At 50.4% G+C, this 19169-nt stretch overlaps 1 protein-coding gene across 1 annotated transcript in view; it reads left to right on the forward strand.

Annotated features, from left to right (window-relative positions):
- The first annotated feature begins 686 nt into the window (after positions 1-686).
- The window catches only part of LOC107194586 (nephrin-like), a 157403-nt gene continuing 138920 nt past the window's right edge, over positions 687-19169 (forward strand). The window contains exons 1-2 of the mRNA XM_015584228.1: positions 687-759; positions 4530-4659. Coding sequence (XP_015439714.1) covers positions 687-759; positions 4530-4659 — 203 coding nt within the window. The remainder of the gene's footprint in view (positions 760-4529; positions 4660-19169) is intronic.

Consider the following 19169-nt stretch of genomic DNA (forward strand, 5'->3'; position numbering starts at 1 on the left):
AATTTTATGAAACGTCGAGGGGATTCGGCGAAAATATGTAAATACGCAATAAAGCGTAAGCCCTCGGTGCCTGCCTACGTCGGTCCTGTCCTCCCTTCCGAGCCTCCGCCATGAAATCTTCCTCTCTCCCGAAGATTCGCGCCGCCCGGCGCCCGACTCCCGGAACAACGTGAAATTTTCCACGCGGACCGACCTGTTTCGTGTCTGATTCCGCTGAATCTCCCACGAAATCGACGACAAAGACCGTCTCGCTGGCGCAGTTTATGAACACGTTGCTCCACCCATCTTCTCCTTCGTCCCGTTTTCACAACGAAGCGAATCGATCGAACCCGCTGCGATGGTAGAGTACCTACCCCCTCAAGTGTACGACGGAATTATGCTTGGAAAAATTCGAATCGCGCTCGTTCCTTGCGTTGCGCCAGAAGTAAAGTTGAATCGTCGAGGAAAACGAATCTCTTCGTGAAATAAAACTCCGAAACTCCCTTACGTATCCTCCGAGACATTCGATCTTGCTGCGCCAGCCCTGTTCCGTCTACGTATTTCGTGTTACGTAGAACTGCGAGCGCAAGAAGCTAAGGAACCGATTAACGCGACTTCTAATTTGCTGCGTCCGCTGGCGATGCCCCTCGAGTTAACGTTACACCGAGTAAACGAGAAAGGGAGGAGGGCGACAATGAGCATAGACAATGGCACTGCTGATACGCTGCTTAGCGCGCGCGGTACGAGCACCAGCGGACAACTCGGAGATACTCAACCCTGGCAAGTTAGCAGAACCGGGCAGAGGGGCACTGAGCACACTTAACTCTCGGTAAATAACAGATTCACCGTACTCCGCTATCTTATCCTCGCCTCTTTTCCGGCTCTCTCTCTCTCTCTCTCTCCGTTCGCACATTCTGTCGCGGATTCATCCGAGCGTGCGAATTGCCGCCATAATGTCGACTAACAACCGATCTTCCTGCTCGAGTTAATTTCCCGGCAATGCAGCTCGTCGGGCTTTGACGATCGCGACGTTTGCTTTGTTACAACGAACCCCATTATCCCCGCCGTGTCGAGACGCCCCTACTTGCGTTCGCGCCTCTTGTCTCGTCTCATCTCGACTCGACTCACCCGCGCCCCCGTGAAAACATCGCAGGATGAATGGTCCTCGGGTGAGCTCGGGTCGCGTTGAAATCATCGATCTTGCGCGGCGCGATCCATCGCATCCGTTAATGCTCACGACGAATGTTTCTCGTAAACTTCCCATTACTTCTCCTTCCTTTTCAGCTTCTTGCAAACTTCCCTTTGCCTCGGAGCAACCTCGATATAGACCGAGTAATTCGAGAAACTTTTCGATCGTTCCTTTTCATCTTCGTGCGCATTGAAGGAATATTATTACGTGGACGCGTCAAGTCTGGGAAATGTGCTGCGTTCCTCGAGTCGAAAGTTACAATTTCATTTGATTAAAATCGAAACGGTCATTTTCGAAACTTCATCTTCGCTACGGTTATGCTCGCCAGCGACGATCGCTACCGTTAAGCCAGACGTTACCCATCGAGGATGAAAATATCGTAAAAACGGTTCCGAGGCAAAGTTGCGGTTGCGTCGTCGATTTCATGCCGTAAAAATCGGTCGAAGTAATTTTGCTCGGGTCCAACCGCTTAGGAGGCTCGAAATGAAATTTGCATCGATAAGTACAGCACGTTCAAATACAAATTGATACGCAACGATCGGCCGTTCATTTGCCAACGATTAAAACGTTATCGTTACGTGTCGTCGATCCCACGCAACGTCGGACAATCGATCTGCGTCATCGTGGAAGATTTATGAAAATACTTGGTTACGCTGTCGTGTCGCGGTGATCAACGACACGACACAGAGCTGTAAGTTTCGGATGAGTTCAGCTAGGAAGTTCGACGGGAAACTCGACGGAGTTCGACGTCCACCGCCGCTTTTTCTTTTTTCTTTTTCGTGGCTTTGGAAACTTTTGTTCAATCTTCTTCGTGCCACGTGTGCTGCTCGAGCCTAATGGAAAAGAAGACCCTGACGCGACGGCTCCTTGTTCTCCACGCGCTCGATTCGCGATTTCCGCGATTCTTTTACATACATACGAGAAGAAGACAATCGGACAATTTGTTGGCTGTCGACGAACATTCAAAGCCTTCGAGAAGCCACAGAATTTCCGTCTATACTTAATTAACTCGTTTAACGGAACGAGGCGAAGTACGCATGACGATTTTCCACCGATTTTCGAGTGGTCACTGTGTCTCGGATGCACCGAGGACTCTCGAAAATCCCGTGAACGTAAATCCAGGGTTTACAGCGGCGAGTCGTCTTCGTTTAGAAATCGGTGACGCGGAGCCGAGTTCGAGCGTCGATTCAGGTCGATAACGAATACATTAAATGCGTTTCCAATATGCGACACGAGACCCGGTCCGCTATTAGCACGCCGCTGGACGGTTCGACCAGCGCCTCCGGTCTTTGAGGGTTAATTGCGGACGTGTTGCGGAATTCCATTAATCGAAACGGCTTTCAAGGCTTCTCTGGTATTTAAACTACACGCGGACACGCGCGCCCTATTCGCGGCTGATCGATGGTCGTGGAACGTTCGCTTTCGTGTCCAGCGACGTAGAAACGCCGCGTAAATAAGTAAAATCGACAGAATAAATCGGATCTCCATTGCTCCCGTCCCGATTCGCCGCGATATCGCTTCGCGCAGCGTCGAAATGTTCTGTAGTTGTAAAATCGTTAACGCAATCCCATTGTCCGCCGTCGGAGATCCTACTGGTAGCCCGTGGTCGCCATTAATTTCGTGGTCGTTTGGCTACTACCGAGCTGTTTTTCAGTTAATTTCGTGGAAACGGAAATGGCGGACGCGGCGGCCTCGGCGGTAACAGCGCGGGACTAATCCGATTACGCGAGTTCCAAGGGAAGAAGCGTGACGGTTATGAAAAATTCCAGGCGGCGGGATCGAGCGCGCTAGTCCCCGGGCAAAAAGCAAACATTAAATCGCCGGCATAGCCCACAAAATACCGGCATGAAATTATAACGAATCTAGGAAAAACCTAGCCAGGGGATGGTTCCTGCTTTCCGCCGCGGAAAGTAAGAACCCGTTGCCGTACAAGCGTCCAACAGCCGTGGCAGCAGCCCAACGGGAAGTAACTGCTTGTTGCGCGTCGCGCGAGCCCGGTTACGACATGGAAAAAGCACGAATTCAAATGAGCCCCGTTACCACGGGGCGTTTATATGATAAAGAGTCCCCCTTAAGCGATATTTATATCCGACGCGGACGGCTCAACCGCGAAATAAATACGAAGCGTATGCTAATCCTTCCGCTTGTCGCTTGGTCGCCGCTCGAATGGCTGGCCGGATTTCCAACGACTACGCGCTGCGAATCTTGTAGACTACGCCCGGGGATTCGTGGTTCATAAACGTGGTATATTTTCCGGGATTCTCGCGCCCGTGACACGCTCGATAAACAACGGAGAGGAATGAGAAGATTACACGTCTGCGACAAATCAGATTCGACGATGCAGGGACCCGGCACGGCGATCCCTGTGTTCCGTTCGGTTTCGATTGGTCGACGGCAAAAATAGTCTTGGCTAGACGAGGCGAGGCGGACCGTGCCGCTTGGTACTCGAAGCCTCGATTCTTGTTTCGGTCGTCCACCGTGGAGAAAACGAAAGCAGCGGACCGAATCGAATGGAAACTCGTTTCTTCGAAATAGCCTAACGGAAATTCCCAATTGCCCTTTCCGTGCGATATCAAACCCTCGAGCTTCCCACTTACCTGCTCGAGGGATCGTCTTCCGCAAGTAGGACGCTGCGGCTGGTTTACGGCAGCCTCCCGGAACCGAATTTCATAAGCGGATCTCTTAATCCGGGACCGACTGCGCTTTACATATCGCTACCCAGGATCATCCTAGTTCGACTGTGTCCGCATCGGAATATCTGGATTTCCGCCTTCGAAGAACGTTGCCCAGATATTCCGGCGAATTCGACCCTATCTTTACCCCCAGCTATACCTTATACCGATCCGGTAAAATATTCTCTTGTAACATGAAAAAAAATAAATAAATATCACCTCTGTACTCGCGAGTGTACCGAGACGAAGGGACGACCGGCGCAGGTATATACCGAGAATCCATCGAATAAGAAAAACCAACGGAGTGGGGGGAGCCCGCAAATAGGTATAGAAGAGCAAGTACGTCCTTAAATTTTCAGTTATTTTCCGGGCGAGGGACCCGAGCGATCCAAGTGACCGAGATTCTGCCTGGTAGATTTTGGTAGAATCTCAGCAGTGCAGACTGTAGACATACGGGGACCGAGCCAAACTCTTGCCAAGGCCCATTGTTCCTTCGAGTATTTTAATAGAAAACCTCGGTGCTGAAAAAGCTGATCGAAACGGTCTCTAATTTATTGGTAAACAAACGTTCGTCGCATTTTATTTAAATTCTTATCGAAGAAACGAGTTGCCTAATTGTAAACACGATTCGCCTTGTTTTTGTAACTTTAAGGCTTCTTGTAACGACGTGACCGATGTTTCGATTGCAGTACCGTTGGTAAACATCAGCGTTGTGGAAGGAAAGCCAGCCGAATTACCATGCGACATCAGTCCACCTGGAGAGGACACCCTGCATATGGTTTTTTGGTTCAAGGACGAGGCCGGAGTACCCCTGTACACGTGAGTAAAAAGTTGTCTTTCTTTTAGTTACGAGGTGGTCTCCTTCGATTCGACAATTTAGACGACTGCGTTCTCGCTACGAGCGGCTAATTTATGTATATTAATGCGAGGAATGCGTTCGCGATTTAATTATCAAGGATTCGTCATAGGAATTCGTGCCGTGTCTCACCAGTTGTATTCGTTCAGTTTGATTCCTAGGTTTGGCGAAAAAAAAAAGATCTCTGGCGTTTCAAGAATCCGTAGCTACCACGGCTAATATGCAGCGAACCGTGGCCACTGCATCGCGCTCCCTTTCGCCGTTACATCGTCGACCCCTCCTGACGCAACATGGCTCAGGATACGGTTCGCGTTATTAAACGTACGTCACTGTTCGTTGCACGGTTGCCCCTTGCCACTCGAACTCCAAATTCCTTTCTGCATTCCGTTACGCGGACGCGGCCCGCGATGTTCTGTTTCCGAGTTGGCCGCAATAACAGCGCGGAAGGCCCTCATAAAGGCATTCTCCGAGCAGAGATTCGTCCTTTTTTTTTTTTTTGTCTTTCTCCTGAATGAACGTTTCTGCCAGTGAATAGGTGGGCAACCGTCGACGCCTCTCAATCGGAACGATTATTAATCGAGGGCACGCCGTGACGCTTCTTTCAGACAGACAGGGCTCGATGAGGCTCGAAACGGTTTCAATTGACAATTATTTCGCCCGATCGCGTCCCTATAATTTCCTTTAATGAGCCTGAAAATCGGCCGTCTCAATTTAAACGCTGTTACATCGTTCGAAGTAATTTTTCGATCGACAAGACGATGAAACAATGACTGTGGATCGCGCAATAAGATAGAGCGAATGCTGAAAACTTTCTTCTCCCTCTCTCTCCCAAAGTACAATGAAACGCGACGGAACGAGAGTCCTCTTAATTGACAATTATCTCGGCCGATTACTCGTTATGATTTTTCTCGAGGAACTTCAGAGGTCGCCGCATTCGATTTAAATTGGACTCGGTGGCTTTCCCGCGATAATTTCTCTCCGGCCGGTGCAATTAAAACTCGCTGTCTTTCGAGAGGCTCTCGAGGCTCGAAGCACCATACAAATTCTGGATCGAGCGGCAAACGAATGAAAGCTCGTGTCGCTGTGGAACGGTGTCGCGTGACTTTTCCGGCGCAGCGCGACGGTCCCTCCGATAAAATAAAACCCGAACGGACGCGGTCGGTCGCGTGACGTCGCGAGAACGTTTCCCCATTTCCATTCCCGTCACAGGCAACGTATCGGTAAATAAGCCTGCCACGTAACCAACGATTAATCCCTATTGCGAATCCCTTCGATATCCGAACCCTTTCAACGAGTTCCGTGCGCGGAAAACAAACACTGCGTTCCCCGACGGAGCGCAAATAAAACTTGAGAACCCTTATCCCCCCCCCACCCGCATCCACTCACTCGTACCGATACCTCTTTACCACTTCGCTATTCCCCCGGCCTGTTCCCGTGCTTTTTCGTTGCGCGCTCCTTCCTTTCCGCGAGTGTAGCTCGTCGAACAAACAGCAGAAATACGGATAAAAATAGGACAACCGCGATATTGCCGGCGTTTTTCGATATTTTCCGTAATCTGCGATAGTCCCGTGAAGTTTCGCAATTAAACTAGCACGGTTACGCCGGTGTTCGGTTCTTCGCGAACTAGCCGGCGCAGTCAGTTCCAGAGTTCGGTGCCGCAGCCTCGTTTGCCGAATCATTTTTCAAGGGGCCAGCGCCGCCGAACCCGCAACGATTAATACGTCGTAGTGCCTGTCGTTTTCTTATCTTGCAAACTCCATTTTCCTCTCTGTCCGCTCGAAAGCTTGCCCTCACAGTTTTAGTATTTTTACGATTTCGAAGGTTGTGGTTGCGTTCAAAGCAGCCGAGCGTGAATAACGTTGCGGCAGAAGAAAAAAAGATACAGTCGTTTGCAAGTTTTTCCAATCAATCTCTCGCCACTGACCTTCGCACCCTTTTCCTGGTTTCCGACTATCCTTGTTCCGTCCATGCAGTGTACGGTACTCGTGACAGTCGTGACGCGTTCATTGTCACCGAAAGTCAGCGGGGACGACTTGATCACCGTGTCCGTCACGCTCTCCTCCAAAGCAGTTAGGCGTACACCCCTAATGAGGATCGCGGCAATGCATAATCGAGTTCGTGGCATGTAATTATAGCGTGTCGATAAATTTCAATTGGCGGCTGAAGGGATACCGTGATGAGTAGGAGGGCGGGGAGCGAGTGTCGCTTGCTTCCGAGGTTCTGGATGGCAGCTTTATCGGCGAATAATTGATAACCGTCGCGACGCGACGGTACCACCACGTTGTCGTGGCATCGACGCGACGTAACTGCACCGTCAGACGATCCGACCGAGCTCGCTGCGTATCCACAGGACACGTGATTAATTGATAATATCTGCCTTCTTGACTCCTCCGGTTAACTCCGATCGAAAAACTAAAGAGCCACCAAATGGCGTTAATTTGTTGCCAATTCGATACGTCTACCTGGTACATTAAAAACGAAATATTCCGACAAACAACTCGTTAGCAGAGAAGTTTTATAGTTGAAAAAACGTCGAACAGCATCCTCCTCGTGTGACCACTTCGCGGACGATACGAAGTAACGATTATTATCGAAGAAGCATACTTAAAAGAAACTGCTACCTCCCTTGGGCAAACTGTAGACGCTCGAATTCGCTCTTTATTCAACCCCCGGTGCTTTCCGTGAGATTATCGTCGTTCTCACCTTCGTTGCACCGCGTATCACAGCTGCTTGTGTTGTTGGATTATCGACGTTAGCCGCGAGAAACGGGAGCAAAACAGTGCCAGTGCGACAGTTGAAGCGGAGGGACGGGTGGAGTTGCGATTTGATATTGTGACGGCAGGGGTTGCAGAGTTCGAGCCAGGTTTGTCAACCACACCATAATTAATAGTCCTCGCGCAGGATTTGAATTCAAAAGCGGACAGGTGAACCGTACTCCGGTGGAAGTGGTGCCGTTTCCATTTCCCCCGCGTTAATTGTCTATTTATGAAAATTTGAATCGCCTCGTAATAATCGGATTTCTAAATGCAAATTGCATCGTCGCGCGTTTCTTACGATGCGGCGGGAGATCAAAGGACCTCCCGAACCGTCGCGAGGTAGCTGGACAAGCAATTTCCTGCGGAATATTAACCGGTCTGTTTCAAACGGAACAATTTCCCGAACGCGACTCTGCGCGCTTTATTTCCCCAGCGTCGGTCCGATCGGTACGCGGCCGGACTAAAACTTCCGAATGAAGTTTTAACGAGAACGGTCGTGTCGGTGTCGGTAAATATCTGCCTGCTTTCCGTGAGCCTCAAAGATACGTAAAGTACAGGGATAGAAAGTCCGGGGATTGAAGGTGCACGGGAACACTTGACCCGGTGTTTGCAAAGCCATCTCATTAAGGAAGTATTCGGAAGCTCGTGGACATATCAATGTTGCGTGCGCTCGCTGAAGCACTAATTATAACATACCATGCTAGGAAGGGTCGGTATGCGAACTATGCGCGCTGCTAAACACACACCCTGCCCTCTTGGCAACCAGGTCTCGGTAAACGACACACGCATCAACCACCGTGTGCAGCACTCTATCGCGTCTTGTTATCAAACATTTATGCGTACCCTCTTAGCCAACAACGCGGGGGTCCTTTGTCCGAATAAATGTAACGGGACCCTCGAAATAGTTCAACGATTACTCCACCACTTTAGGAGTCGGTTTACGTGCCGAAACCTGATGCCCCGGCCGCAATAAAGCGCTGACGGTAAACTGCGACGTGAACGAAACAGTTGTTGCGCGGATAGTTGCCACTATCGTGTAACAATCGATTCCAACGAACCCGTAAACCGTTCGGTTATCTTTCCGTGATTTCGTCAATGGTCGCATCGTGACGTGCACCAAATCGATCGAAGAAATAAGAAGAAATGAAAAACGAATTGTTCCCGCGACATGGGAGAACGCATACGCGCGTTGTTTTACGGGATCGCGTTAATCCACATTCACCTGTGGAATTTATAAAAGAGACACATCCGACGGAGGAGAATATGGCGGTAAGAATCGACAACGCGTCCCATAAAAGCGACACCGGTTATTACCTGCAGCGAATAGCGTGGACGCGTCGCGCGTAATCGAACGATACCGTAAATTTCGAGGTGTAGCTTATCCGCCATAATTTCTCCGAACGACATCCATGAGGCGATGAAATTCCACGTCGGATGCGTTTCCTATCGTCACGATATTAGATTACTTTCCGCTCTCCCCAAGGGAGGTTTTGTTCAAGCGACAAAACGTTCGTTACTTCGCGTAGTAACAATACACGTACGTATTCTATGGCCGATCTCTGGCACGAAGGTGTCTAGCGTTTGTAAAAGGAACCCGGCGAACGTGAGGAGACGACGATCCTAACGTGAATTAAGTTTGGTGAATGGCTTCCACTTAGACTGGAGAAGAGTACTCGTTCCAAAGAAAATTCAAACCACCGTATATTCGTGTAAATAGTGGTATGTGTATACCAATTAGTCTCTCGTGTAGCTGGTATTTGATTAATTAGCGTTCCATCGAGCTGTATTACGAGCGATCGTCGACTTTCCGTCTTTTAATTTCTTTTTAATCGCAGTATTCGCAACACAGATCGATCTTTGAACGCTTCCCCAACCGAGCTCGAGTGCTTTCCCTCGTATTTCCGTGACTTTAATCGATGTAGGAATAGCTACATCGTAGGGAAACTATGTGTTTAGGCGGACATAATTTATGGGGTAGGTACATAGACCTAGGTCGGGTTTCGCAAGGTGACCCCTCGAGATCCTAATCCACATCTTGACCCGGTAACACCTTCCTGGCCCCGTTTGCTCCAAGCGTTTAACCATACTCTCGATCCCGTTGAAGTATAGACTCCAGAGAAGCCACCGATCTCCGAGGTTAATCCAAACGGTCGGTCGGTCGGTCGGTCGATCGTCTTTTCCGCTCGTGTATCAGCCTTAAGGGAACCGCTTCGATTCCGCGCGATAAAATTTGCCCTAATTGCGCCTCGCCGCTCGACCAGACGCGGATCTACGACACGATATCGATCGGCCGTGGAATAGCAAGGATAACAAATTTGCGGGTTCGATGGGAGGGGGATTTCCGTCGTCCAAGAAGGATCGAGAGAAACAAAAAAAGTTGAAAAGGGAAAAGTTTTTCCTTCGGGGACAAAGAGGTAACCGGGAACAAGGAAGGCTGGTCACACCACACGCGATTTTCGTGACGCGATCGTTAAACGACAAACAGAGTGAAATTTCGAGATGGCGCCGCGCGGCGGAATCGTTCTGGGAAGAGGGCAAGCCACGGCTACGGATCAGTTCGAAAAGGTCGAACGGTCGACGGAGAGCTTCCGGTGAAACCAGACCGTTGATCTTGAGGATTCGTCCTGGATTACGTGCCGGGTCGAAACTGGCCAGGGATCTCTGGCCTCGGTCTTGGCCCCGGATTCCTAGGTCGGAACCTATTGCTTCGCCGAGCACACCATTTCAAAATCTCGATCGGGACCTAGGAGAATCCGACGTCGCGCGAAACGACCTCGAAACCTGGCATAAACTTCATTCCTCCGTTATCCCTTTTCATTTTCCCCGCAACTTCTTGTGGTTTCAGTATTCCGTTTAATGCCCGTCCGAACGACGATTGTCCTATCTCACGAAATTTCTTTGCTCGCGATTCACGTTAAATCGAGTATCACGAACAAGCGTGGAAGCCTGTGAAGTTGGTAGCTGGTTGTAAATATATTCATATCCGACATGAGCGAAGATCCCCGAGAGTGACCCCTTTTAAAATTTTACGACGACCGAGCGACGTCGCCGGCTGTGTCGGGGTTCTGTTCTCCGTTGGTCGAGGGTCGAGGTCGAGTTATCGTGGTTCATAATTTTATTTCGTCGCGTCGGTCGTCTGGTCCAAGCTGTCGAAACGATAAGAACAGACTTCGCGGAAATAGCCGAAAGACGCGACGAAGCAAAGATTTTATAACGATCGCTAACATTTTCGCGATCGTACAGCAGGAAATTTCAATGTCCTCGCGGTAACAAACGTTATCCGGGTTGAATTCGATCAACAATGGGGAATGCAGGTTTGCGCTGCGTTCGCACAATAATTTGTACTCGACCAGAATCGGGGTTAGCGCGTTTACAGAGATTTAACCATTATTATACCTATGTACCCAGATCTAATCAGATTTATAGTTAACAGGCATAAATCTGATTAATTGTAATCACTGTAATTATCGGTGTTCCGTGGTTCATGCGCATATAAATCACTCGCGTGCGTTACAGAACGCGAATACTGCCTCGGGACTGCGGCCCGGTGGAAAAATGAACGTCGCCTCGGAGGCACAATGTTGCGCTCGATTCGACCAAGATTATCAACGAATAAAAAATTCCTTCTTCTATTTTTCACACCCCACGATTTAACCCCTTGCCTTATATAACATCGAGTCAGACTCGTGGTGACGATATCAAAATGGATTCAACGAACAAAATTATCATTCGTTTCCTTTGAGTCAAAGTGAAATACGAGTTTGCTGGTACTAATGTTTAACTTCTAGAGCAAATATTCAACTGCAAGAAATACACGAATTCCTTTTGTGTCTGGGGAATTATTGATGATAAGGTAATTCTGAAGACTGCAGACATCAAGAAAATCATAAGGCAAGGGGTTAACCCGAATCTCGTTGCTGTAAAAATTTCAGTTCGTTCGATCGAAACATTGATTTAACGGGCAAAAAATTAGTTTTCCTTCCGTTTTTGGATTCACCCGTGGATATCGAGAAAGTAACGCGAGACGGCCAGCCGCAAATCGCGAATGTCGTGTCCCGTCGGTTGGTGCCGCGAATATCTCCTCGAGGCTTCCCATCTCTATATTACGAACCCCATAAATCAGGTGCGCCGTGTCGTCGTTCATCCCCGTGGTCTATTTCTCTTCCCTTTGCTCTTAGCCGCTTATCCTCCTACCAGCGATACCCCGGGGCCACGCCAGTATCTCCCTCCCAACCACCCTCTTTTCCAAGACACCGTTTCCGTCGGCAAGCAAATAAGCGTTAACGAGGAGGAGTGAGGGAGGGAGGGAGGGAGGGAGGCACACTCCTCCGCCTCTCAGCATCAACGACAACGCGTGCAGCCGTAATCAAGAACGTTAGAAACCGTGCGAGTATCGGCTCACGCGCCGTTGTCTGCGCGCTGAGTCGCTGCCGCGCCGTGCCGGCCCGATACGAGTGGAGAGGGTTGCGCGAACCCGATACCGGAGGGTGCTTATTGGTGGGTGGTGGCGTGCAAGTCGAACCAGGCTACGGTCCGCATGCAACCTACCTTAACCGTCGTTGCCGACACTATCATCCCGCGGAATAGATTATAGAATAATACCGAGATTCGAATCACATAATGCCCGCGAAAGCTCTCTCGAAATCGATCCCCACCCCTTCGCGTCACGCGTGCCCCGTTGTGGCACGAGAAGCAAACCTCTCCCCGGGAACCCCCACATCATACGTCCCAGTATCTCTCGAAGCGATCGACCCCCTAGCCATCCGATTTTCTTCCCCGTTCACCAGATTTTCGTCGAGATTGCCAACTTATGTAATATAACGTCGACCGACGATCGCGCGAAATAATGGTAAGGTCGTAAACCAACGACCGGTCTTTAATTCACCCAGCTCCGACCTTAAATCTTCCCCCGTAATCTGATCTTCTCTTCTCGTGCCGTCCAACGATCGATGCGAAGAGTTCCGTGGATTCGTGGCATCGTCGCAGAAATACGCGTTCGGTCGCCGGGTCGTAATTTAACCGGGCCAGACCACCGTCAGCCGCGTATCGTCGGAATGACGCAAATCGGCGATATCCGTGGCGCGGCGTCGCCCAGCGAGCGAGCTATGCAACAATAGCCGCGTGTCCGTGGATTTCGTGGTACAGCGATTCCGTCGTGCCTGTAATTGTAACGCGGTGGATTGTTTTAACGTGGTCGGGCAGTTTGTATGGGCCGCTCGTAAAACGTTTTACTGCGCTCCTTGTTTCCCGGGAACCGCGAAACAACGGGAAAGATCGTTGACACTGTGTAAACCGGACTGTTCTGGCCCGTTTCTCGACAAAGCCCCCAAGCATTATTTTCCCTTTGTTGCATCGTATACCGGTGTCGAGCGCGTTTATTTTACCGTCGGTGTCGTTTTATCGACAAATCGGAAGTCTGGCCAGGCTCATCGACACACCGTCTGATTTACCGTTCCAACCAGCTGGCCGATATCGTATAATCGGTGTTCGTCTTAATCGTCGAAGAAAGAAACGGTTCATCGCTTCGGATTCTCCGTCAACGTTCTCGCGACCCATTTATCCTCGAGCGTCGTCTCCGTCGCGATGCTCGCAATCACCCCCGAGTACGCGATTGCATCGCCTTACCAGTTTCCAACGTTTGGGATGGTCGTATTTCCTCCGAAATTTCTGGAAGACAATGGCGATCGTGCTCTCGACGAGCTACCAAGAAACTACATTACTCCGCTACCCTATTCATAAATTTTAACAAGGCTAGACGGTTACCGTTTCAAGGGAGGAAGAGGCGGATATATGTATATCCCACGAGTATCGTGCATCTCTTCGACAGACGCACGCGTACGTGACGCTGCGAGATGGACGGTGAGCAGCTCTAAGCTCCTGGAAACTCAGTGAATAATTACAGCGACGACGACAGTCGTGCAAGTATCCAATGAGATCGGTCGAACGAGCTTCCTTGTATTATCACGTCCGGCGTTCGTTTGGACCTTGTCCCGACCCCTCTATGGAAAGTACCGGGACATGTGGCCGGATAAAAGCTCGGTTGCGTCGTTATCGTTACAACTTCGTGGTGATTATGCACCTACTGGTCGCTTTGCAACGATAACCACGATAACGGCGCTACACCGCGAAACACCCGCCGTCGTTACAAAGAGGTCGTTACAGTTTTATATCGAACGCGCGTCGTTCCTGCCCGATTTCTTTTTTGTTCGTTCTTTTCGAGTTCGTGAGATGACGCTCCCATGGATTCCGAGCCGACCGAAGGACCGTAATTCCACGCGACAGCTCGTAAAACCGATATACAACTCTGCGACGAAAAGAAACGAGCAATAGATAGGCTCGTTAGCGGCGCGGCGAAAATATGGAAAGTACCGAGAACACTGGGTGTGGATGGTATATCGTACCTCGAGCATTATTTTTTTTTTCCCGCCGTTTCATCGCACCGGTTTTTTCGCGGCGTCGATCATGCCAGGTTGACTGCAATAACATCGAACCGATGCAGGTGCAGCAACAATAACAGCTGCGCAACACCGGATCGGACATGAAATTTCTGTCTCTGTGACCGAACGAGATCGATAAATCGGTTCCGGAAAATCTAGCAACGATATTGAAATTAACGTTTACGCGAACGAGCTGTGGTCACGTCGGACGTGATCGATAAATAATTCCCGAGTAAATTCGATCGTGGTGCGCCGGAAATTGTAGCGTAGTATGTACCTGACTGTATCCTCGCGGTTGTTTTTACGTTACGATCGCATTTCCGCCGTGATGATCCGCTGACGTTCGTTGAATAATTCACGTTTACAAGAGATTTCACGGGAAAATTTGGTCGAATCGAAGACTTGGCCGACAAGAGACACTGCCTAACCCAGACTTTTTCTCGATCGGTACATCGGTAAGTAAACGCGAGAGCATAACGGTCACACCTTCGCGCCTCTTTCACGAGCGTCAGTCGGTACCTGTTAAGCGTCCCGGCGGAATAGTAAAACCGTATCCCAATCAAAAGTTATATCCCAGTCGATATGAACGGTCCTAAAGACAGCCATGAATTCAGTAATACTTCGGTCGGGCGACGTTTGCAATAACATTTGAAATTGCCGGTTCCAGCGACCGGAAATATTGGCTCGACGAAATAAAGAACGCGGATTGCGTCGGTTTACGGTTCCCCGTGAAATTAAGCAGCTCGTTGAAAACCATACCCCCTCGCGTGCGACTCCCGCGGCAAGCTAATGCCGAGCTTTAAAGTCCGCGTCGAGCTTTCTGGCCACAATCGTGCGGCCGCGATTCATTAAGCATGCGAATGTATACAATACATATATCGTATTCATCGGACGAACCGTTCTCGCGTAATGCTTTTCGTCGCATCGGGTCGGGTCGGGTCGGGTCGGGTCGGTACCGGTCGGTACGGGATTGATATTTAATACGCGCTTAGAATGAAACACGGCTGACGAGAATTTTCGGAAAAGAGAGGATCGCCGCCGGCTATCGGGACCGAGGAAATTTATGCCGAACCTTAAAATTCCAATGGTGCGTTCCCCCGACCGACGTGACCGGCTGAAATCGCAACGAATTTCGGCTGGCCCCCGAATCTCGGTTCGGGGAAAATCGAGGCGCGAGCATGGTCTACGGCCCCTGCCGCGCCTGCCTGGCGCGATCGATGTCAGGGTCGCAAAACGCAGCGTCCGCAGATGAGCATTAAAGTTGGCTTCGTCAACGTCCCGAACCATACCAACCGAACCGTTCCACACCCACCGGTAGAACGTATAACGGAGGCACGAGGCCGCGACACGGTTCACGGAATTATTAATCGTGTCTCTCCGGGCGGACGAAAACGTCTTAGTCGGAATGGACTCCGGGCCCGTTGGATCCGGCATTGAAACGCTGATAATTATACCGAACGGCTGGGTTTCATCGAGCGAAAGGCAACCGGTCGGACGCGAACCCAGTTGACGGACAGGTGTAAAATTGGACTGCGGTAAATCTTAGGCTGCTGTCCGGCATAGCTGGCTCGCCGAAACGTGGATTAATTACGCAGCTTGACAATGCTGCGGTCGGTCGGTCGCCGCGACCGCCGGTTGACACTGGCGTAAACGGAGATCCTCCTGATTGCGAATCTCTTCCTCGTCCTTTCCCGACTCGAATCGCGCGGAAACGGCGGCATCAACGTCCGCGACAATTCCCGCTGCCATGGTATCGCGGGATAGAATTTTGCATGAGGTCAGGACACGCGGGGTCGTGAACTAGATTTCTTTACGAGTCAAAATATACAGGGTGTAACAGAAATGTTGCAGGTCCCTGAAATAAGACATTCGTGGCGCGATTTGGAACAAGTTTTTCCTTAGTAAAAATGTTCTCCGAGGCTTTGTTAACGAGATATCAACAAAAAAGCCCGACCAATCAGAGCGCGAGACTGCCGGCCGAGTTCCCGTGGTAACGTGGGCTACCAATCGCAATACGTATCCAACGTTACCGCGGGAACTCGGCCGGCAGACTCACGCTCTGATTGGTCGAGGTTTTTCGTTAATATCTCGTTAACAAAGCCTCGGAGAACATTTTTGCTAAGGAAAAACTTGTTCCAAATCGCGTTACGAGTGTCCCATTTCAGGGACCTGCAACATTTTTGTTGCATCCTGTATACTGGATGCGTCGATCTTCAGAGAATTAAACGAACAACGCCGGTTAACACGCTCAGACGGCCTTGCTGTACCTCCGATTCCGGAGATCCGAGGATCATCGTTGTTATCCTCGAGATCACGACTTCGGAAGGACAGGGCACTTGCCGATGAATCGGTCGACGCGCTAAATGACCCGTCGCACTTATTGGACGGGTCCCATTGATTGCACGGCAATCAATTGGCGATTCATTATCCAGCGAACAATAATAGACGTTTATAAATGTGGATACGCGCAAAGTGTTTGATTTGAATACCAAAGGCGGAACTCTATCGGTTGTGCTACGTATTTGTCACTCGTTCACGCGTGCAGCGGTGCTCTGCCTCGCGCACCTACACGTATCTATGTACCTATAGACGTAGGTATAATACAAACATCGTTAACAGTGCAAACCGCCGGGACGAATTGTAATAATTTGCCGACTGAAATTACGTAATAAAGCGGGTATATAGACGCATCCAGTCGCACAATGAACTGCACACGGCGCATTGTAATTTACCAGTTGGACGACGAATACGCTCCGCGCCGCGTGACACTGTCCTTTCTCGTTCGGTCGACTGAAATTTCGGTCGACGAGATCGTTGGAGAAGAAAAATCGAACGTGGCCGCGACAGTCGTTAATTCGTAATCGCACGGATCGTCGATCGACCGCGTTTGGAAACGCGTGTCGGTTCGTCGACAAAGAGGAAGAGGCGAGGCCTGCAGTACCTATACGTATGTGTATACACATGTATACGGATACGATAGAAAGGCCAAGGGGTCTCGATAAGAGCCGAGTTTTTCGAATCTCGACTGAAAGATTACGACAGTCCTCGGATGTTTAAACACGTGGATGGGAGGGATTTTATTTCCGCTACGTTCTTGGGTAAACGGTACACCGGGACCGGCTGCGGCATAGCGCGAGGGGTTGTTACATCCGTGAGGGAGTACGGGAGAGTCGTTTCAAGCTGGCAGGGGAGTATAAAGAGAGCGCCGGTGCGGGATAGAAAGAAATTGAGAGATCGAGTGGGGAGAAGGGGACTCTAACGAAGAGAGAAAAGGTGTCGGGGGAGGAAAGAAACCGAGCGTAGCGCACGAAGAACGGAGAGAGGGATAAAGAAGGATAGTTGCGGGAACGGTAGCTTACGCGGCCTCGACGCAGAGGGTGCGGCCGGTCCACATCCGGCAATGGTCTCTCGTCCATCTCCATTTAAATCGCGTTGCTTGGCGATACTTAACTTTAAAAATGGTGTCTGTATATTACCCGCTCGAAACACCCTCCTCGTCCCTCTTTCTTGCGGACTTTGTCCGTGTCTGGCGTGCCGGTGAAGCAGCGGCCCTTAAACTCTCCCTCTGCGGCGGCAGCACGGGCAGCAGCAGCACCGGCACCGTAGAGCCACCGAGTGCATCGTTTACGCGGCAATAAGGGAAAATTATTGCCGGCCGGCTAATAACGAACGATTCCCACGCGGGATATCCGTGGTCTTTATTTTCCAGCAACGGGAAGTTTACGGCGCCCAGACCCCGAACCGGATTCCCACTCCTCCCGATCTGCGAATCGCGAAATGCCACCTACGCCGACACCCCCCGCCTCTACCCTCGTGGATCCTCGTTTCACCGATATCCGTGAACGTTCGGGAACGACCAACGGGATACTTTTACCGACCGATAACTGCGCGACGGTGGTACTCTACTCTGTAGATAGAGTCTACAACGAGAACCAGGCCGATGGACGGAGGCCGACTTCTCGTGTCGTTGTCGCGCGAACTTTATCCTCGGCGAGCGGTTCCCAACCGCAAACCGCGTCGAAATGGCAAGACAATTTACAGTTAACACATACGGCCCGGTATCGCGCGTTCCCGTAAAATACGATGCGGTTATGGGAGAATTATAATTGCGAAAGTTCGCCGTATAAACTATCAGGTGGAATTCGCGGGCAAGCACGGCCCCAACCCGTAAGTGCCGCGAATAAGTTCCCAAGTAACCATTCGGGGTCGAGACCGCGCCCGATGTTCCGTTCCTGTTGGAACCACGTAGCGATGTACACTACCGCTGCCAGGCTAATAACGAACAATTCCCCGATGAAATCTCGGATCTTTGCGCGTCCGTAACTCGATATTTACAAAGCGTCGTCTCGACGGTATCTCTCGGTTTCGAATTGAAACGCTCCCCGGTGGGCGCGGTGCGCTCGCGAACGTAAACTCGCGAGCGAGTGCTAACGTAAACAATATATTTGAACGAAAATATTTGCACGGCCAACAGGTTGTTTCTCCGGTCGATCGGTGCGCGCAATAAGAATAAAAGGTTCCGACGACCGATGGAAAAACGCGGACGTTACTCGATCGTTCCGGCGCTCCTATACCCACTTCGCTACGACCAACCGAACGGAGTTGCCGTTACGGGAGGCGTATCGGTCCGGTCGCTAATAGCGAACAATTTCGCTACGGAATCCCGGTCTTTACGCGTCTATAACCCGATATTTACGAAGCTGGAAAGCTCCCAAGCTTGGCCGACAGTTGCTTGCCCACCTAATAGGAGATACGAGGCTTCTAATGCCGTGCTACCAGCTGTCCTTTGTTAAAGAGCACTTGCTACCACCTTCCATAAGCTCGTCCTCGTTGTTTCCTCGCTTTAACGCGACCTTCGATTCGTTCGGTCTGAACGAGACAACGATGACAGGCCACGCGAACAGCGCGACGATAAAATGCCTTGCATTTTCACGGAATAAACGTATTAAACATAAATGTTTATTTACACCACGTACATGCATCGAAAGCAGATGACATTTCTTGAAATATCCACCCATTCGTCGAGATATTTCGTTCTATCTTCCTTCCTCCCTCTCTCTATCATTCGAGATGCTCTCGCGACGCAATATCGGCGATACATTAGGGGATGGGAACGTAGGAGAAACGCGAGACAAGGGACGCGAGTGAGAGAAACGTGCGACGAAGGCAGAAGAGGAAGAGGCAATTACGTATTCAGGGAATCGACCGAATTGCCCTCGACCGAGGAGTTATGGATCTCCCGCATTGGCGAGATGCAGGTGCGAAGAGGGCCATTCCGTT

Source organism: Dufourea novaeangliae, unplaced genomic scaffold, assembly GCF_001272555.1.
Source record: "Dufourea novaeangliae isolate 0120121106 unplaced genomic scaffold, ASM127255v1 scaffold8, whole genome shotgun sequence".
NCBI classification, from domain to species: Eukaryota; Metazoa; Arthropoda; class Insecta; order Hymenoptera; family Halictidae; genus Dufourea; species Dufourea novaeangliae.